Source organism: Phycomyces blakesleeanus (assembly GCF_001638985.1).
Source record: "Phycomyces blakesleeanus NRRL 1555(-) unplaced genomic scaffold PHYBLscaffold_15, whole genome shotgun sequence".
NCBI lineage: Eukaryota > Fungi > Mucoromycota > Mucoromycetes > Mucorales > Phycomycetaceae > Phycomyces > Phycomyces blakesleeanus.
Window position 1 is genome coordinate 812268 of NW_017265148.1, and position 16197 is coordinate 828464.

The 16197-nt window shown below is 33.2% G+C and overlaps 6 protein-coding genes across 6 annotated transcripts; 4 read left to right on the plus strand and 2 right to left on the minus strand.

The window, feature by feature from the left end:
• Positions 1-98: 98 nt before the first annotated feature.
• PHYBLDRAFT_170359 (hypothetical protein) lies at positions 99-765 on the plus strand (the record flags this gene model as incomplete). Its single annotated transcript, XM_018436321.1, has 3 exons — positions 99-179; positions 222-238; positions 531-765. The coding sequence occupies 3 exons, from the start codon at positions 99-101 to the stop codon at positions 763-765; spliced, it is 333 nt and encodes a 110-aa protein (XP_018289739.1).
• A 455-nt stretch (positions 766-1220) lies between these two features.
• On the minus strand, positions 1221-3478 carry PHYBLDRAFT_170360 (hypothetical protein; the record flags this gene model as incomplete). Its single annotated transcript, XM_018436322.1, has 3 exons — positions 1221-1235; positions 1451-2136; positions 2299-3478. The coding sequence occupies 3 exons, from the start codon at positions 3476-3478 to the stop codon at positions 1221-1223; spliced, it is 1881 nt and encodes a 626-aa protein (XP_018289740.1).
• Positions 3479-4797: 1319 nt separating this feature from the next.
• On the plus strand, positions 4798-6612 carry PHYBLDRAFT_73936 (hypothetical protein; the record flags this gene model as incomplete). The annotated part of the gene is made up of 1 exon (XM_018442951.1): positions 4798-6612. The coding sequence occupies one exon, from the start codon at positions 4798-4800 to the stop codon at positions 6610-6612; it is 1815 nt and encodes a 604-aa protein (XP_018289741.1).
• A 373-nt stretch (positions 6613-6985) lies between these two features.
• Positions 6986-8440, plus strand: PHYBLDRAFT_73935 (hypothetical protein; the record flags this gene model as incomplete). The annotated part of the gene is made up of 6 exons (XM_018442950.1): positions 6986-7087; positions 7419-7514; positions 7550-7567; positions 8011-8073; positions 8127-8202; positions 8379-8440. 6 exons carry the CDS (start codon positions 6986-6988, stop codon positions 8438-8440), a joined length of 417 nt encoding a protein of 138 aa, XP_018289742.1.
• Positions 8441-9847: 1407 nt separating this feature from the next.
• Positions 9848-12001, plus strand: PHYBLDRAFT_182098 (hypothetical protein; the record flags this gene model as incomplete). The annotated part of the gene is made up of 5 exons (XM_018438562.1): positions 9848-9923; positions 10022-10179; positions 10282-10525; positions 10613-10978; positions 11079-12001. 5 exons carry the CDS (start codon positions 9851-9853, stop codon positions 11525-11527), a joined length of 1290 nt encoding a protein of 429 aa, XP_018289743.1. The 3' UTR covers positions 11528-12001.
• Positions 11994-14744, minus strand: PHYBLDRAFT_182099 (cyclin). The gene is made up of 2 exons (XM_018438563.1): positions 13675-14744; positions 11994-12842 (listed from the first exon to the last, which is right to left on the minus strand). Exons 1-2 carry the CDS (start codon positions 14090-14092, stop codon positions 12307-12309), a joined length of 954 nt encoding a protein of 317 aa, XP_018289744.1. The 5' UTR covers positions 14093-14744; the 3' UTR covers positions 11994-12306.
• Between the last annotated feature and the right edge of the window lie 1453 nt (positions 14745-16197).

Sequence of the window (16197 nt, forward strand, 5' to 3'; positions counted from 1 at the left end):
AAAACACATTTTCCCAACTTCTTCAACCCAATATAAGAATTAAAGACAATAAAATTATTCGAATCTAATAGCTTACCATTCAGTAACAACCCCCCCTCATGAATTTGGGCTACATCCTATTTCATTATACTGTCTACAAAGATCCTGAGAAATCTTATAAGCAGTTCAAGTCTCTTTCGGTACAAATAATAATACTAATATAAAATTATTTCCAAACGTAGCATACTGTAGAAAAATAGTAATATAATTGATTTAAAGGACTTGTAACTTTGACACTTCTAGCATACATTAAGCTAAGGGTGATATTCAATTACTATTATTTTAATTTTTAATACAAAAAACCATTTTAGAAGAATATTGTACATTCACTGAGAGAAAAAAACATCCTTTTTTAAATAGTGCATTACTTGTTTCTGGCTCACTAACAAAAGATAATGCTAATGTCGCTGGTGTTGATATAAGAAAGAACTCCTTTCAATATTTGCAAGCCTCAATGCAGCATCATTATTTACTACTAATATATGTATAAGTTCCCAAAACTTGCTAGATAGAGCAGATAATCCTATCAGGAAAGGAATAATTGCTATAATCATTTTTTTTCGCTGGTCATTACTGGTGATTGCGGGTGAGAAAATTGCTCTTTCCCGGGTAGTTCAATGGTCTCGTCCAAATTTTGGGAAAGCTAATTTGAATTCGACCTATAAATTCCTTATGGTAATTATTTATAAAGAGTTCTCTTGGAAGTACTGGATGCATATGCTCTAATAGCTTAGATACCAGAAAACCAATATTTCATATCATATTGGTCGAAGTTATTGAGATCTTATAACACAATATAGTTCCAGAATATATTGGCGATAATGCTATACTGAGAGGCGTCCACACATAAAACTTGCTTACAGTCTGATTACACTTGCATGTCCCTGAATAGCAATATTTACACCTTTTAGATCATTCGAGGAAGTTTTTTTACATTTAGATATATTACAAATTTTGGCTTTAAACTGTGGCGTATATCCAAGAAATAAATATTAAAGAAGCCCATCAAACTTACAAGAGCGTAATTTCAAGAAAAATAGAGATCTCAGAGTCATAATAGAGAAAAGGATTAGATTATTTTTTATTTATTTATTTCTTTTATGGTGCAATCGGAGATAAGTATCAATGTTTTTGGATTTGTTTCAATTTTCTCCTGTAAAACTCCGCCAGCCAATTATGATTTAATGTCCGACAACCTTTAAAAAAAATCAAAATTCAATGATATTTAGCACTCAAAACGTAAAGACTAAGCACAAAAGTAGAATTGATATATTTAATAAAATAATAATTAGAGATAAAGATAATTTATAAGCAAAAATAATAAAAAATAAAGAAAGTACAGATAAAAATTCTATTCTCTTCCTTCATCACGGCGATGAGAAGTATATTTTTTTTTTGTAAATTTTTTTACAACATCATTGGCTTCTTTCACGTTCATCTCTTGGCTGTATGCCTCAATGTAGCGCCACGAGCGGTTGTAATACCGGCGGATATTTGGAAGCTTACCAGCGTGATCCAAGAAAGTATGGATATTCTTATCCAGGGACTTATACGTATAGTCACACTGGAGGCGAGCTTCACGCTTTGCGGCACCCCAATACCTCTCAATCCAATTGCATTCGCAATGGAACTTAGGGTAAAGTTCAAATATATGACCAGAGTCTTCGACAGCCTCATGAAGAGCAGTTTTCTGTGACATAAAATCTGGTTGTGAAGCCAGAAAATGATGTGCACAGCACTTGCTATCTTCAGAGGCGTCTTTACTCTTACAGTCTAGTCGCCATTTCTTAATAGGATTATACGGATCCTTCTCAAGCCACAAACCACGCTCCTCCAGAATATGACGGACGCCTTTAACATATTTAACCTTATTTTGGACCCATTGTCCACTTTTCTTTGCAAACCATTCGTCCTTCTCGTAGTACATTGATTGTACTTCCTCTACACCATTCCGGACAAATACTGTATCCCGCAAAGAACAAGGATCGTCGTCTTCAATCTCTTTGTCATTTAGATTCATTTTGCTTGAGATCAAAGCATTTTGACCATACGCTTTGTGATTTGTGCTTTGGTCAAATGAAAAGACGGCCTTGCACCCTGGGTGAATCAATTCAAAAAGAGGAATAACATTGTTTTTCAATTGCTTCAACATATCCGCACTCGTTCAGTACCCATCTCTGTCGGCCCCAGGGCGGAATACCTCTCGTGACGACCATGCCCCTCTAGCCATTGTTCCGTGGCATACGCACTTGAACTCACTGATCATGAGAGACATTCCTGGACCTTTCTTACGGATAGGATTTTCATCTTCCATTAGCCACATGGTATCTTTCCCATCGTTTGCGTAGAATGTCGATTCATCGGGAGTAACAAGAACATGCTCTATTTCATCGGATCTAAGTACTGGCAAAACTACAGTTTCTTCATTTTCAGAAAAAGTTGCCATTTTCTTCTTGTACACCATCATTCTTTTTGCCCATTTCTGACGGTATGCAATCACATCCTCTCTTTCATGACCGTCGTAATAAATGTCTTTAGAGTTCTTTCTAAACACATAACCCCATTCATGAAGGTACTTCCAGATTGTATTTGTGGAAGTATTTCCAGGTATACCAAGCTTTCTTGGCAAAATCTCTCCATCAATGTACTTCTTCACTTCGATAAGACTTCGACTTTCTGGTCTCTGGTTTTGAATCCATTTACAGATAGTAGACTTTATATCTTCATCCGAAAATAAAGAATGTCTTCTCAAATGCTTTCCTTGTTGATGTAAGGCAATTGAACGGAAATCAACATACTCTTTGGCATACTTTCTTATAGCAGCTGGACGATAAGTGTTTTTGTGAAGCCATGTTTCCATCGATGCTTTCTCTGAAGCTTCCATAGTTTTGGCGCCTGATATTCTGTATCGAAGGTAGCATTCAACTGATTTAAGCTTACAGAGTTCAAAAGCATCAACTGACTGAGAAGAAGGACCTGCGCGAGTATAAGGGAAAATCTCTTTCTTAACATCTTCATGTGCAAGTTTAAGCACAGCAATTTTGTCAATCTGTATGTTCTCCAATTCACTATCAATAGATTCTTTTAATTCAATTGGAGCCTCTTTTTGAACTTTAATAAAGAAGCCTTTATCTGTAAGACGGTAGCTTCCTTGCGTATTTGAAGCATCATTATCTGCTTTTCTTTTTCTCCATTCAGTTGTTCGCGAATTTTTCTGATAAGTTCTACGAAGCGACTTATCAGCACCTTCATGCCATTTCAGCAGCTGGTTTGTATATGCAGCTGAAGTAACTTCTTCTGACATTCCCTGGAGCTCTCTGTCGTCCAAAACAATATCGTCTTCATGGTCAAACTCCAAGTCCACATAATCTTCATTTTCCAATTGTATTTTTTTAATAAAAGCTCCACTACTAGCCGATCTGTTTATTTTCTTTGCCATTGTTGATCTCTTTTTTGGACGAGGCATTTTAGAGTGTTTTAAATATAAGTGTGTTAAGCTTGAGTAGTAACACTTGAGGAAGACCAAAATAATAAAAGGTACGCAATAAAAGTCAAAGTCACACGCACGTGATTTCCCTTTTTAAGAAATTATATTTAATGTCCGTCAGTGACAGCCATTTAACTTGTTTCAATATCGTAAAAACCGGGTAAACTCCGTTGTAAATAGGCCAATACATCCCAACTTTGAAAGTCTAAGACTTTTTATTCAGAGTAGTTAGAGCAATTGTAAACTCTTAATTCTATAGATAATGATCATATCTATCGAATTAAGAGTCCAGAATTATATTAACTTAAGTTTTGCAAAAGTTATAAACTTTTAAAAAATACCCAAAAACTTAGATAGTTATCTCCGATCGCACCATAATATCTTTAAATATATCAAATTTACTTTTCTGGCCCAGCTAGACATTATAGCCAAAATGCAAAGTATCCGCGATTGGGGGCTTTAGGTAGTCTTTGGATATTGAACAAGTTTTTTTGCTAGAGTTTTCTCAAGAAAAATTAGAACGAGTTCAAAAAACATCGACATATAACTCCAGTTGTACTATATTAGCTATATAATAAGAACAATTATACAAAGTTGAACTATACAGAACATTAATAGTCAACACAAACAAAGAAAAACGGCTTACTAAAGCGTGTATGATTGGGTTTAGATGTCAATAACAGACCATATATCCAGAATAAAGGTTATTGGTTTAGCTTCGAGGGCCTATGGTTTAGTTTATCAATGAATTTGTCTAAATATTTTTTCTGAAAGTTATACGTATGCTCATCTTCAGAAGCTTATTGCCCCCACCAAGGTAGACAACATAAAGATAGAATTAAGAACAGTGGTTGTGTGGCTGATAATTATAAAATATTATTAAGGTTTTTACAGAGGAGTAGTCGACCGGCTTTCATTTCCACTTATAGACATCAGTTTCATCCCTTAAAAGGGCAGAACCTAAAAGTGAAATACCAACAAGTTACAGATCTTTAACAAACGGTTGCACGCTATTATAAGCAGCAAATAAATATATATATATATATATATATGATCTACCACAACTAGGTGAGCGCCCTGAGATTTTTATGGAGGAGTGCTAAGCCAATAGATTGATGTGGAACTTGTAGACAGTAATGTTCAAGGGATATAATGGCTCATTAAATTGGTGATTTTCTCTTTCCAATATATATATATATATTTTGGGTGATGCTTATAAGACTTTATATTCTTTTTTCCTCTTCATTTTCCTTTTATCTTTACTTCTTGTAATGATACCAAAATTTCCATACGAAATTATATCTCTCATCGCTTCCCATCTCGAAAGTTACGATCAATCAACCTGTGCCCTAGTCTGTAAACAGTTGACAGAGCCATTTCAAAATGCTCACTGGTATCGCTTGGATATGAACAATTACATAATAAAGGGATTTTTTAATAAATCACAGAACAACACGTATTTAACCAATGCCCATCGTGTGGTCGAGCTGACAATTGACGGCCTAAACGAACATTGCGAGAAATACTATTTAAAAATGCAGCAACTTTACCCTGATATAAAACGCCTTGAATACTATGAGTCATCTCAAACCAACCAAATTTTAAAAATGATTAATTGGAACTCTTGGAAAACATTATCACATTTGAAGATATCGTTTCATTTCAAAATCATTATTGTACCGAGAACCCTTTTTACAAAACTGTCGGTATTATCTTGCCTTACTCATCTTACGCTACATTCAATATTGTCAGTGTGGGCCGTCTATAAAAATCAGGCGCCTTTTTCATGGTTGGACATTGAACTACTTCATACTTTCTTACCGCAGCTGGAGGATCTAGACGTTAAGTTTATGCTTACACCAATACCAAAGCAAGACATAAATATAATAAGACGCATTACCCCGGCATACACCATAAAAAAGTTTTGCTGTAGCAACCATTATATCAATGCTTACTGGATGTTCTACTTTGCGCTCAAGTATCCAAATTTACTCGAGATTGAGCTTGAGATAGATGGCTTAGGTATCTCAGAAAGGCCAATAACTCAAAAAGAAGACTATCAAAACGAAATCCAACTATTATCGACGCTTGACCGATTCTTTCCTTGTTTAAAAAAGACACGTGTCCGTGCGGAATCTTTTAATGAGTGGAGATTCTCTATGTTTTTTGATACTCTTTTGTATTTCAACGTAAATATAGAGACTGCTAAGCTCTCTTATTACGAAAAGTGTACAATTGAGCCGAATAAACCCAAAAGTCTCTTGAGCGTTACCCCGGAATCACTGAGAGTTTTGTGGATAGAACTTTTGTATTTTTCGGACGAGGAACCGATTACTAAAAGATTCGTTCTATATCTCGGCCTAGTTGAGTTGCACTTTGAAGTTTATGTTCAGATTGAAATAGACGTTATCCTGGATAAATGCCCATTATTGCGGTTGCTGTATATAAAGTCTGGCAAAGTCTACCTCTCTGAACAGTCAAACAACATCACTGGCCCACACCCTTTACGAAGATTGAATCTACAAGGAATCATATCTAATACCCAAGTTTTCGAATATATATCCTTCCGTTGTAAGAAACTTTCATTCTTGAAGTTAAATTCTGTTGACTTTAAAGAGTTTGCTCTCACGGAAACCAGACGGCTGCTTTTTGACATGTCATTCTCTCAACTGGACACACTCATAATTTGCAATATCAGATTAAAGTATGACAAAGTCAAGCATTTTATCATTGAACAAGTAAGCAATGTCGATGATGGTTCATTGGATTTGGATTACCTTGAGGGACCAGCTCAATCAAGCTGGTATTATATACACTTGGACCCAGCAAGAGCAGAAAAAGTACCGTGTACATGGAAACTTGATGAATCTGATATCAAATATGCTCAGGAATACTGCAAGAACATCAAGAAAGGTAGCTTTTCTGGAATTTCTATCGGAAGCATGGGAGAAGCCTATGGTGGTTATGAATCAAAAGACTTTTGGAAGAAAGATCTTCAAAATGGCATCTTCGTTGTTCGAGTCCAATCTGTTAAAGATTATTATCTAGATACAGAGAAAATTGAAAGCATGATATGTATGCTTTAAAGTTTGTAAGATCATTACTGTCCTCCTAAATATACTGAATCAATTGGGTCTGTATGCAAAGAATAAAGCACAGATAATCCATTCTGATAGCTGATACTTGTAGAGGACAACGAAGGTCTATCTCAACTATTGCCATACAACTTTATTGCCATACATACATACACATATATATATATTATATTAAACTTTCATGGATTTGCCCTTTTTATCAATGTTTAAAGACATATCAGATACAAATTATTGTTTTCTTGAATCTCTTGTATGTCTCTTTAGAGAAAGCTACTATTTAATTAGCAGTGTCTTAATACCTATGTCCTAGCTGTATAAAGCTGTTGTGTCGAGATATAAATTATAAAAATCTTAATTGCTAACAATGAAAATGATCATTTTGATCAAATTGGCAAATTCTACACCGAAAATCAGCTGTAAATCACTATTCATAAAGCTAATAGGCTCTATAACTATAGGCAACCTGGTTAGACACATCAAGATCCATCTTAGCAATATTTTTTGACATCGATTGCTCAAATATTGACCAAAACATCCCACATTTTCACTCTATAAAATCTTGATCCACTGTAAATTGGGCTATTTACACCAAAAAAGTCCATTTTCGATGCCCACTTTTACTCACAGGACAACTGAAAAAAAGTTTGAAAAAATTTCTTTTTTGTCTATTAAGTAAAGTTGTGTAGAAATATTTTTTTTAAAAAAAGAAAGAAAGGTGAGCTGATACTTTTTTTTTTCTTTAACAAAAAAAAAAGACTAAATTTGTTAAAGAAGTGTGTATATTATGTGTATAAAAGGCAAACAATCTATTCACACCAAACGGGAAAAGGTATTCCCAGGAAGATTTCTTTTGTGAATTACTTACTATTGATGAATTTTGTTATATTTGTGTAGTAAGAGTGCATATCTTTAACATGTGTGTCTATAGAGGTACATAAGGTACATTTTAAAATCTATTGTATTTATTGTACCTTGTTGTATTTTTAACTAGTGCAAATTAAAGAAAAGTATATAAAAGATGTAATTATGATTCGGATTTTAATTTATTTTTTTGCAACCAAGAAAAAAAAAAGATCCCAACAATTGATACTCAAAAATCTTTACGGCTCGGTTCACAAAATGAGTCATTTTTTTTTATAAAGAATATATATTTATTTATATATAAATATATATATTGAATGAAGTATTGGTAATTATAGCCAAGATAATTATTAGGGATTTAGGGTAATGTTGATGAGGTGAATTATGAGGAAGAGGTGCAAACAAAAAAAAAGGTGCAATTTTCTTTCTTTATTAAGTAATTGACATTAATTTAGTGGATTTAGTACTTCTTTATGTCATTATTGTTCATATAATTTAATTTAATTTAATTTTATTTAATTTAATTTAGTTAACCAAACTATTACTGTTATTCTTGCTATTAAACAAATACACAAATACGCAAATACGCAAGTAATTAACACAATTAAGTATTCTTTCTTTACGATGATCTTGTATATCTTTAGTATTTTTCGGAAACTGAACTGAGTAGAATAATATATACTATTGGATACTGGCCATCGTCATTCTTTGTGAATCATAGTACAAAGGATGTATTGTTGTTATTGTTTTGTAGATGTATAATGGTGTATTGTAGAATAGAGTAAATATCTGAGATATATATATATATAGAATGCTTACTGAGACTTTCAACACAAATGGAAGCAAAAGAATGATGTTAAATACTTTTATACACTTTCTTTTATTTCTTTTTTAAGAAAAATCCCACGCTTCTGGCCAATTAGAGTCCAGAGGTATTCTGACAAAGAACCCAAAATAATAATAATAAATGATACACCTTTGTATCATATATACCAGCAGTTACAACTATAGCTACTGTTTGATAGACTGGTTGTTATACATATAATGGTAGGTATAAGTCGACTGATTATTATTAGGATGCATAGACAAACTCTTGACATGTACAAAGCTTGTTTTGATTTTGCTGTTATTGTGCTATAATTGAATTTAGTCTTGATAGCAATAATCACAGTATAATGTTCGAATAGCATATGCTTATTAATTAATGACTCAAATCTCTCTATCAAGACACATATGTACAATATTGCAAGGGTACTCTAGTACTAGTACTGGTTCCTTATTATCATTTGTGTGTGTGTGGGAGGAAGGAAAGGAGGGTTAGAGATTCGAATAAATGAAAGGGGAGCTGTTGTACAGGGTTAAAATTTTGTGATGGCCAATGCATTTTGTTTTGTTTTGTTTTTTTTTTTTTTACTTTTATTTAAACCATTTAACTCATCCCATGGGTTTATGTTTTTGATATTTCTATATATAGTTACAAAGATATACTTACTATATATGTAGATGTGTAGATACATAATACATATATCATGCCACATTCTTTTAAAGATGTATATATCTTTTTGTTGTTGTTGCTGATGTGATAAAGATAAAAATAAATAATTTTTTTTTGTAATAATTGATTGGCCAATATTTTCTGGGGAAATATTACATATATATATATATATAAATAAAATGTTTTACAAACAAGTAGCACCGCCGTAGCATTTTGGTTTTGATTTATTTATTTTTAATAAAAATCCCAACAATTATTGCAAAAACAATAAAGCGTATAAAAGATAAAGAAATTTAGATAACAAAAAAAAAATATTCCCACCCACTTGTAAGAACAGAATTATCATTATTTAATCAGGGAACCAAAGAAAGAAAAAAGGACATGGAGATAAACAAGAATTGATAAGTTGTATTTCAACCCAATGAATGCTACACATAATAGCTAAAGGGATTATGTATATAAAATAAAAATAAACATAAAATAAAAAAAGAAACCAAAAATTAAAGTGTGCTTTCACATGAGGAACGGGTTTTTCAATTGTAAGCAAGATTTTTATTGTTGTTGTTATTATTCTAGTTCACTCTTTGCTCTCTATTTCGTAACAGTCATGTCGCAGTCATCAATACTCATTTCTATATAATGTGTCTATATAATATATCTATCTATATTCCGGCCAAAACTCAAACGCGTATTATTTTATTTATTTATTTATTAAATAAAAAAATTCAACAATTTATATAATAAAATAAATAAATAAATAAATAAATAAATAATTTTATTTTTATTTGTTAGTATAAATATTTGTATAAATATTTATTTTATTTTATTTTATTTTATTTTACCTATAAAAAATCAAGTTTTTATTAGTTTGAAATGTCGCCTCTTTCATCCCGCCTTGGACAAATCTCAAGTCATCTCAACTCATCTACAACTCCAACCACAATGGGTAAAGGACGGACATCTCTATAGTCTTTCTAGTCTGCTTTTGTAACCTTTCTCTTATTAATACTAATATCAATCTATATTTATATAAAACCTTTGTAGCTTCTGCATTTTCTTCTGTTCCTCTTGCTCCTCCTGATATCATCTTCCATCTCACTGCCCAGTACAAGGCAGACAAGGACCCCAAAAAAGTCAATGTTGGTGTTGGTGCCTTTCGTACAGACAAACTCCAGCCATACGTACTTCCTGTAGTCAAAAAGGTATAAAAAGCCAAATCAAAATCAAAATATGGATTTTTGTGATACAATGAATTTTTCTTTCTTTCTTTCTTTCTTACACTTCTTTATATATATATATAAAAGGCTGATGCTATCTTGTTCAATGACGAAAGCCTTGATCATGAATACCAACCCATTGCTGGTCAGCCCTCATACACAAAGGCCGCAGCACGCTTAATTCTCGGCAAGGACAGCCCGGCCATAAAAGAGAACCGCGTGGCAGCTGTACAAACCATTTCTGGCACAGGGGCGAATCACACTGGTGCTGCCTTTTTGGCACAATTTTACAAAAAGAGCCGTACAGTCTATATTTCCAATCCCACCTGGGGTAAGTTTTTTTTTTATTTTTATTCTAAAGATCTCTATATTCAAATACTAATTCTGTTTTTTGTGTTTGGTTTTGTTGGGAGTGCAGCAAATCATCGTAATATCTTTAGTATGGTCGGATTTGAAGTCAAGGAATATCCTTACTGGAACCCAACCACACGTGGCCTGGACTACAGCGGGCTGATAAAGGCCATGGAGCAGGCACCAGATGGCGGAATCTTTATCCTGCATGCCTGCGCACACAACCCAACCGGTGTGGATCCTACCCGAGACCAGTGGAAGGGAATTGCGGACGTGATGCAAAAAAAGAACCATTTCCCCTTCTTTGACTGTGCCTACCAAGGTTTCGCCTCTGGTGATCTGGACAGCGATGCCTGGGCTGTGCGTTATTTTGTTGACCGAGGATTTGAGTTGTTTGTTGCCCAATCGTTTGCAAAGAACTTTGGACTATATGGTAAGTGAAATATATATATATATATATATAAAAGGAGGAAGTGTAGACAGAAATTATATACATACAGTGTATATTAATAATATTAATAAATTTTTATTAGGTGAACGTGCTGGAAATCTGACAATCGTCACAAAATCCACTGGTGAGACAAACACCGTGTTTTCCCAGATTGAAAAGCTGCAGAGAGCCGAGATCTCCAATCCTCCAGCCTATGGTGCTCGTATTGTAGACATTGTGCTCAACGACCCTGTGTTGTATGCCGAGTGGAAGGAGAACCTAAAGTACATGTCCAACCGGATTATCGAGATGCGCAAGGCACTCTATGGCCGCCTTATCGAGCTCAAGACACCTGGCAAATGGAACCATATCACAGACCAGATCGGCATGTTCTCCTTTACCGGTCTCAACAAGAACCAGGTCACGGTCCTCAAACAAAAGTATCACATCTACATGACCGACAATGGCCGTATTTCCATGGCCGGTCTTTCTACCACCAATGTCAATTACTTTGCTACTGCTCTGGATGATGTTGTTCGCACCGTTGCCTAAAGCAGTACATATAAAAAGAAAAAGAAAAAGAAATATAAAGTAAATAGAAAAGGTATATAAAACACAAAAGAAAGTATATCAAAGTATATCAATACCAACATCATCATCATCATTTAACAATACAAATATCAAAATATTCAATATCCTCTCTTTATTTCTTTCTTTTACTTTTTTTTTCATATACGTGTCCATCTACTGCTTTTATTACCAACCCCTCTTTTCTTTAGTGTATATTTCGGAAACATAAATACAATTTCTATATATAAAATCAACCTATAAAACACACTCCCACACAAGTAAATAGACTGAGTGGCTGAGAGATAGAGATAGAGAGAAATAAATGGTGAGTATAAAATATGCAATCAATTGAACAAAAATATATATATATATATATTCTTTTGTTGTTATGGAAACAAACAAACAATTAGACCAATCAATTTTTGATTTTTTTTTTTCAATCACCAAAGAAATAATAATAAGAAATTCTTTATTTTCTATATAAATATATATATTTTTCTTTTTCTTTTTTTTTCCTTTTCTTTTATATCATTAGTATATATTTCCTTTTTTGTTTTTTCTTGGTATTTAATGATATTTTGTTATAAAACAAAATAGTAGTGAAAAAATAAAGAAGCCAAAAAGACCAAAAAGAAAATTATAGCAATATTAATGATAACCATAATATATATATATAATATATATAGAAAGAAGAAAAGAAAAAGAAAAGAAATATATATATATATATATATATATATAGAAAAAAAATATATGTATATACTTTATATTTTCCTGTTGGCAGTGTAGCTGTGCAGAAGCGTGTACCATTTATCAAAGGTGGGCTTACTCACATAGAGCTTGTAATCAATCAGCTTCAAAAAAGCCATTTCGGCTGCATTGATTTCGCTGACCGAAAGACCCGAAATCTTGGTCCAGGCGCGGTTGCGGTAGTTCTTGTCATGGAGGTACTTTGAGGCCAGCATGAGTGAAGCCATGAACATACGGCGGCCACAGCACATAAGATCCTCGGTACGGTTAATTGATGATTGTTGGGGTGATTTGTTATTATGATTATGTACAGTATGATTATTGACATTATTGACATTTGTTGGTTGAGTGAATCGCTTTCTGAGCTTCTCGTGAACGACTTTCTTGACACGAAAGAGATAAAACAGGCAGATCTGGAGAGTCGAATAAGTAGCCTTTGAGCGACTAAGCATCTCGCGGATAAAGCCCTTTGTAGGGATCACCTTGACTTTTCTTTGATCGACAAGGAACTTTGGTTGCCAAATTGAATCGATAATCTCGGCTGCAGTATCTAGAAAAAATTAAATATATATATATATAAAAATGATAATGATAAATTATTGTTGTTGGTTTTTTTTGTGTATAAAATGAAAATAGGTTTGTTAATAGAAATATATACGGAATTTTGAAACATAAAATGAAACAAATAGTAATAGAAATAAAGAAAGGTGATACTATATAATATACACACACACAGAGAGAGAGAGAGAGAGAAAGAGATAATACATATATACACACACATATATATATTCATACATTGCAAGGTCAAGGCAACTCTTTCGCTGTTTCTGTCTCTTTCTCCGTCTTCTTATCCTTCTTATTGCATTGTATGCGTTGTGTGAAAATATACATATAAATATGTATATAAGAATAAAAATAATAATAAAGGCTTTTTCTTGTTTGGTCGACAGAAAGACAGAGTGAGAAAAGGGATTCGACGAGTCCTAATTTTCTTGGTCTGTTTGACGTTGACTTTGCAAAGATTACCTTGATCTACTGAATATTGAAACAACCAAATAGACAGATAGAGAATTGCTTGTTTTTTTTTTTGGAAATAGGGGGAAGTATAAAATATATATAAAAAGGGGGAAGGTAGTGAAAAACATGATTATGATAATCATTATAGCAACCATTTTTTTACATACATTTTTCTTCTTCTTTTTGTTTTATATAAAGACATTTGCTTTTGTACATTTTTCTTTTCTTTTTATTTTTGTATGTATTGTGCGCTTTTATTTTATAATATTTTATATTGTGCGTGTATATATATATATATGTGTGTGTGTGTGTATATAAGGAAGAAACAAAGAAAAGTAAAAGAGAAAGAAAAAGCAACTACTTACCAACAAGTCTTTCGATCATTTGGGTACGTTCGGGGCGAGATGCTTCGAGAAATTCACGGTATTTAGGACAGGGTTGCTCTTCAAAAGGCAGGATCGAATATGTACAGGGTTGCTGACCGGGTGAATCGGTAGTAACATGAGTAGAGGTAGGAGTAGTAAGGCTAGTAATACCATTACTACTACTACTATTATTATTAATAATTATGGTGGTGTTGGTGTTGATGTTGGGTGTAGGTAAAGGTTGGTATGTATCAAACGCAGCACTGGTTGGTGTGTCTGGCATGGAGTAAGGTTGAATGCAATGACCAGGATAGGGGGAGTCCTTGTTGGGATTGGGATTGTAGAGGCAATTGTTTTGAACAGCCAATGTCCCCACTGGCTGTTGGAAACCAGGTAGGCGCATATCTGAGGTAGTCATTTCAATGATAGAGCTGTGTGTAAGAGAGAGAGGGAGAGAGAGAGAGAGAGAGAGAAAGAGAGAGGTGTCGCTTGTTGGTTTCTAGATTGGTTTAGGAATCGTCAGAAGAGTAGATTGTCGAATGATAAAGAATCGGTTCAGTTGATGGCAAAATTCTGAGGATTCAATAGATGAAGTTGTGTTGTGTTGTGTTTGGTTTGGTTTGGTTCGGTTTGGTTGTTCTTTTGTTCGTATTTCAAAATAATTAAAAATATATAAAGAAATACTATAATAATAATAATAAGAAGAAGAAAATAAAGATCAAAGCAGGCTGAGTTATATATATATATTCTTTTTTTTTGTATTTAAAATTGGTTTGTAGTTGGTTGAAGATTCGATGGAGATTCGTAGCTTGGGTTTTGGTGGGTGAGAATTATGGGTTACTGAAGGTTGCTGAACATGTCAATGTAGATGCTGTGATTTTTTTTAAAGAAAAACTTTTTTTTCTTTAGTTTCTTTCTTTAGTGGTAAAGAAAGACGTTCGTTTGGTAGAGAGGTAGAGGTAGTAAAGTGATAGGTGTTTTGTATTGGTTGTGGTAGTTGTAGTTGAAGTGGGTTGTTGTATACCGATTGAAGGTTTCTGGTGGTTTTTAATAAAGTATATATTTATAATATAAGTGAGGAAAAGTAATAAAAAGGCAAAAGGACTCGTTTGGCTGCACTGCGGATTCTATTTTATACCTCCCCATTTTTTTTTTATCCATATATATATAATATGTATATAATTTTTATAATAAAATATTTTGGTGTATATGTGTGTGTGCCTATCTTACTTGGTGTATTTGGTGTATTTGGTGTATTTGGTGTATTTGGTGTATTTGGTGTATATTTCGATTGGGTGGCTTGCGTACTCTCTTTGTATATTATACTTTTATATTAAAGTCGCAGCAAGTTTAGTTCTTCCTCGTGTGAACAGGGTTACACAGGAGTCATTCGATTTAGACATGAGAATATATTTTGGGAAACTTACTGCGCAACAGCAGCCTCAGTTGGGAAAGTCCCCATTGATGGATCAAATCCAGTATGCAATAATCGTCCTATCTCTATCTCTTTCTCTTTCTTCTTTCATTATATATATATATACATATTATGCACCATAAAGGCTGTAGTCGTTTTGATCTCTTTAGACAATAATAGGTGTATGTAAAACACCAATATGTATTATATGTATAGATAGATAATTGGCCTATTATAATACTTGTATATAAATACATAGTATTTCATGTCAGGAAAAAAGAAACTAAAAGACATGGGATCCTGTGAACCAGAAAAAAAAAAGAGAGAGAGAGATGTTGCACTGTCGCATGTCCTATTTGTGGTTCTATAGGACAGGACCAAGATGTGTAGTACAAGCCTTGGCGCTATTTGGATGTATAAAAAGTCAACCTGTGCTCTCTTCACCCTCGGCTTTTTGAATTTGAATTTGCTCTTATTTCCAAATACATACCATGTTAATGTCTTGAAATTAAATGAATATGATATTATGAAGATCAAGAATCAATTTGAAATCTTTATTAGAAACTATATTAACTGAATATAATACACTTGGTACATATCGTATATTTCATCAATACAATGCAATGCAGTCATTTGTTCATTCAAGAACAACAACAGATATTATAATGGCATAAGAAATTTGAAAATGACAGAATCTTCTGGATATGGAATCTGCTAGAAATCTGCTCCATTCCTGAGATACATATATATACATTCTACCCGACCTTCTATTCTATAGAACCATAAAGTAACTCGGCACAGCTCTTGTCAAAAAACGAAATTATATAGACAAAACGGCTGAGGCTGAGTATTAGTTATAACAAAACAAAACAAAACAAGAGAGTTAACCTTTTGGACACAAAGATTGACATAGAAAATGAGAAACAGAGAAACAGATAAAATTTATTACAGATTGATTTTACATATTTTATTTTCATTTTTATTTTAATAATTCAATAGATAGAAAACTCTAGACTTTGCCAGTCACTGCTAGTCACTGCCAGCACTACAACAATGACAATAAAATCAATGAATTTAAAGATTATTTTTATGTCAAAAAATAAAGACAA